The 4,567-nt window shown below is 44.0% G+C and overlaps 1 protein-coding gene across 1 annotated transcript in view; it reads right to left on the bottom strand.

The window, feature by feature from the left end:
• Positions 1 to 4,567, bottom strand: part of LOC107690595 (E3 ubiquitin-protein ligase rnf213-alpha-like) — an 86,437-nt gene that overhangs the window by 43,241 nt on the left and 38,629 nt on the right. Inside the window, 1 exon segment of the mRNA XM_016488966.1 lies at positions 2,341 to 2,478. Within this exon segment, the coding sequence (XP_016344452.1) occupies positions 2,341 to 2,478 (138 nt within the window).

Raw genomic sequence — 4,567 nt, 5'->3', positions numbered from 1 at the left:
ACATTTGGGGAGAATTTGTGATGTTGTCACATGCACACAATGACCACTCTTTGCCATTAATTCCTGCAACTGCTTCAGAGTTGCTGTCAGCCTCTTGGTAGCCTCTCTGACCAGTTTCCTCCTGGCTCTTTCATCCAGTTTGGAGCGACGTCCTGATTAAGGGTTGTGTTGTACCAAATACCTTCCACTTCCACTAATATTTCACTGTGCTTCTAGGCACTGATAAAGCCTTTGACTTTTCTTTTGTATCCATCTCTTGACTTGAGCCTGTCCTCAACTTTATTCCTGAGATCTTTTGACAGTGCCTTGCCACCCATAGTTGACTGTCGCCCTAAAAATGACTTGTAATTGTCCTGTGAACGGAACAGGACTGGACAACTGGTTGTGTCACATCATACAGTGTGCGAGAGAGAGCTGCTCTGCTGCACAAACACGTGTTTACCGGGTGTTGCATGTTTTCATGTCTGCTGTAGGATCTCTGTCTTCGAACGGACCCACTTACACTATTGAGTCCATTTAACACATAAATTGCTAAATCCGATAAACAGAAAGTGACAGATTAAGAGCTCTCTGTCCAGGAGAAGAATAGCAGACTCCCAACTCGTGACATGGGCATGAACTCAGGACACCTCCCCTTTTCCCCCCTGCATTCCAAAAAAAAGGGACGCATCCTTTTACTACCTTCCAGAAAAGCATGCGAGATCCCTTGCTACCTAGCTCGTAGCTTACTTATAATAATTACTATAATAGCTTACTTATAATAATTGTATTGACCGTGGCCAGGGAAATACAAAGATTCAAGTTGTTAAAATATACTAAGAATCACCGGCTCGCTGGACGACCCTTGATTTAAAGTGTAAACTATCAGATTTGAACTCAGTTTAATCAGGTTGACTCAGAATTTTCAGATTCGAGTCCTTTCAAAACCTGAGCTAGAAATAATAATAATAATTAATTCCCTTACAAATGAGTTAATTTCATGACACTGCTTTCAGTAACTTACAGTGACGGAGAAATGAGCTGTTTGTCATCTGAATGTTTTAGATCCAGTCTCCACCGGAGCCGTCAGTTTTGTGTTCTGCACGCGACTCAAATGCTCCGCTCTCCAACCAAATATAAAAGCTGCTGCCGGTTAATGAAGGTTTGACAGATGAACTCGCATCTCGATTGGACTCTTGTCATGTCAGAAAGTGATAAGACTTTAAATTTCATGGATGTCGCCATCTTTGATATTACTTTGGTCACTGTTGCTATGGTTACTGGTAAGGAATACGGGCTTGACCCCCGTTGCACGTTCATACAGACGCTACTGTAAGCTGCTATGTGAATGGGACATTTCGAGACTCACACTTGTAAGTAAATGCATTTTTCAATCCCAAAAACTGACAGTGTGAACGTAGCCTAAGAGCAATGTTATGAAGCTCTTTTACAAGGAGCAAAAGTTAATAATGAGGCAAGCCTAGCTGTTTGGAAGCAAGATTTGGGTCTGTCAATTAATGTAGACTTGGACACAAATTTGGTATTATTTTGGCAATATAGAAGAGCTACAGTTCAAACTTTTAAATCGTCTCCAAATTACTCCATTATGCAGACATAAGTTTAACCCAAACTATTCTCCATATTGTCTAAAGTGCAAAATAGAATAGGGTGACTTTGTTCACTGCACTTGGAAATGTGTACATATTAAAGCCTACTGGGTACATATTTGTAGGGGACTAAGTCTTATATTTAATAAAGGATGTGACATCAATCCACTTTATTTGTTGTTAGGTGTTGCTGATAAGAATATAAAGAGCATTTTGAACAGGAAGTTGTTTAATCTCCTTACTTATGCTGCTCGTAAGAGTATTGTTCTCAAATGGATCTCTGATTAAACCGGTGACAGTGTTGGAGTAGCATAAAGTAATATTTGATTTTCTTTCATTGGAATATATTACATACAGGTCAAAAGAGAAAATGGACGTGTTTTATCAGACAAGGACTCCTTTTTTCAAGTATATAGGTCCCAGGATTTCAGGTACCTTTTTGCAAAACCTTGGCAGATCAACATGAACATTTAAATTAATATTTATTTTTAAAGCTGTGGTTTATGTTGGAATGTACTTGTGGAATTTATCTGAAGTCATTGTTCTGTTTCTTCTATTGTTTTGTTGTTAAAATAAAGCATTAAAAGCAAAAAAAAAAAAAAAAAAGTTAGAATTTTCCAAAGCAAACCTACCACTTCAAACTGGTTTTAATCGACAATCCAGCATAATGTTAGCAAATACTCATATGTATTTCAAAATTTCTGTGTGCATCATCTGTGCTACATCTATTTAAACTCAAACAGTAATGACAAACCTTCTTTTGATTTTGTGCACTGATAATGTAGATGCCTTTTGTGTTGATAGCCGATGCCAGAGATAGAGAGGACAGCTCCACTGACCCATGACTCTCCTTGACTGTTTTCAACCATTCTATGTGTCTTGCAGAGTCACACTGAAACAGAGAAAATGAAACAGAGAAAATGTTGGTGAACAAGAAAATCTGAGTAGGGAACGAGACACTGCGTCCTCTAGGGGTCGCTATGGGGGACGCCTCATCGTGACTCGTGTCTGAAGCATACATTCAAAAAACACTAACACCACTGTGACGAGTGGGGGCGGGGCCGAGAGCCGTGGGAACGGAGCGAGGCCGGTGGAGTAATTAATAATGAGTGACACCTGCACCACTCACCGGGGCTCCCCCGGAGGGGGGAGGGGGGGAGTAGAGCGCAGTCTCGGCAAAGAAAAGCTATTTATTTAATCAGTTTATGTAACTACTTATTTATCTGAAGTTAATTTGAGGCTGTGACGAGAGGGGCGACACCTGCGCCACTCACCGGTCTCGAGTCTCACGGAGGAGCTCCGGAAGGATAAAAAGGAGGAGTAACGACAGTGAAAGGGGAGAGAGGATCAGGTCTGGACTTTATTTTGTGTTTTGGTTTTGTTTGTGCGCAACAGTCGTCCGCGAGGGGCTGTCGCGCGGTTTTGTGTTTATTTTATTATTAAAGTTTTCTTGGAGATCCAGTGCCGCCGCCAGGCATCGCGGAAGAGTTTACCCAGCTGGTGGAGGGCCGAGCGGCAGTGTGTCTGGGAACCGGACCCAGACAATTATTATTTTTTTTTTCCCTCTCGTCTCTGTCTCTCCTGATCCTTCCGTCTCCTGTTCTCTCACCTCGTCTGTCTGTCCTTACCCCCAGGTACGCTGCAGCCGCCGCGGGTCTCGTGGGTACCCCCCGGCCTGCAAGGGGCGATGGGGGTACGTGACGAGTGGGGGCGGGGCCGAGAGCCGTGGGAACGGAGTGAGGCCGGTGGAGTAATTGATAATGAGCGACACCTGCACCACTCACCGGTCTCGAGTCTCACGGAGGAGCTTCGGAAGGATAAAAAGGAGGAGTGTCGACAGTGAAAGACGAGAGAGGACCAGGCCTGGATTTTATTTTGTGTTTTGGTTTTGTTTGTGCGCGACAGTCGTCCGCGAGGGGCTGTCGCGCTGTTTTGTGTTTATTTTATTATTAAAGTTTGGTTTAAATGTTCGCCGGTTCCCGCCTCCTTCCCTAACTACGAACGTTGTTACAAACACGTTGGCCGGCGACAGCCCATGATGTCACTACTGGTGCGACTATAGTATAAATAGGTGCCGGGAGAACACATCATCCACTTCTTCATCTGAAGCTTGCGTCCGAAGCACGGCAGGAAACCTAGAGACGTTCCCTTTCAAGGGAACTTTAAACTGCGTCCACTACTTTGTACTAACATGTGAACTTACCACAGTGTGGATTTTAGAAAGTGTACAAAGACTTCACGTGCACACTTACCATAAAATTGGATTTAAAAATACTGTTCTAAGGGGCCCTCGTGGCACTCTGAAAGAGCAGCCCATAGACGGAAATGGTGCATCCCAAAAACACTATGTTTGAGAAGTCATCAACTCGATCTAAGGTATAATGCTAGCGAGTGGCTAGCAGTAAATCTCTAGCTGAGTGAGCAACACACCCCGTTTCTCAATCGAGAGGGGGGCTCGACCTGCAGCATGTTCCAATGCTGGAACAGCTAGCAGTAAGTTACCTAGCTGAGGGAGCACAACACCCAGCTCTCAACGAGAGGGGGCTCGACATTGTTCAAAAGTGAGTCAGCAGAGACACACTGGTTGAGTGGAGCCCAAGATACCGGGTTTAAACCAACTCAGAGAAAGGGAACGAAGCTAATAACGCGTAACCCTTACCATACAGGATTTCAGAAAGTGCGCAACGTCTAACGTGCACACTTGTCACTATGTGGATTTTAGAAAGTGCGCAAAGTGCTCAGCGTGCCCACTTACCACTATGTGGATTTTAGAAAGTGAGCAAAGTGTTCAGCGTGCACACTTACCACCCCATGTGGATTTCAGAAAGTGCACAAAGCTTAGCGTTTGCACTTACCATAGCATGGATTAAAGAGCTTCCCAAGCAGCTGTTCACAGATACCCGGAAGTGCTGACCCAAACGGGAGAGGCAAGCTCAAATACAACCCTCTAAGGTGAGGGGAGCACTGACAGCATTACACGA

The sequence above is a fragment of the Sinocyclocheilus anshuiensis genome, unplaced genomic scaffold (genome assembly GCF_001515605.1).
Source record: "Sinocyclocheilus anshuiensis isolate Anshui unplaced genomic scaffold, SAMN03320099.WGS_v1.1 scaffold2905, whole genome shotgun sequence".
Classification (NCBI taxonomy): Eukaryota; Metazoa; Chordata; class Actinopteri; order Cypriniformes; family Cyprinidae; genus Sinocyclocheilus; species Sinocyclocheilus anshuiensis.
The sequence above is the reverse complement of the archived record's forward strand: the minus strand, read 5'-3'. Positions and strand labels throughout refer to the sequence as shown.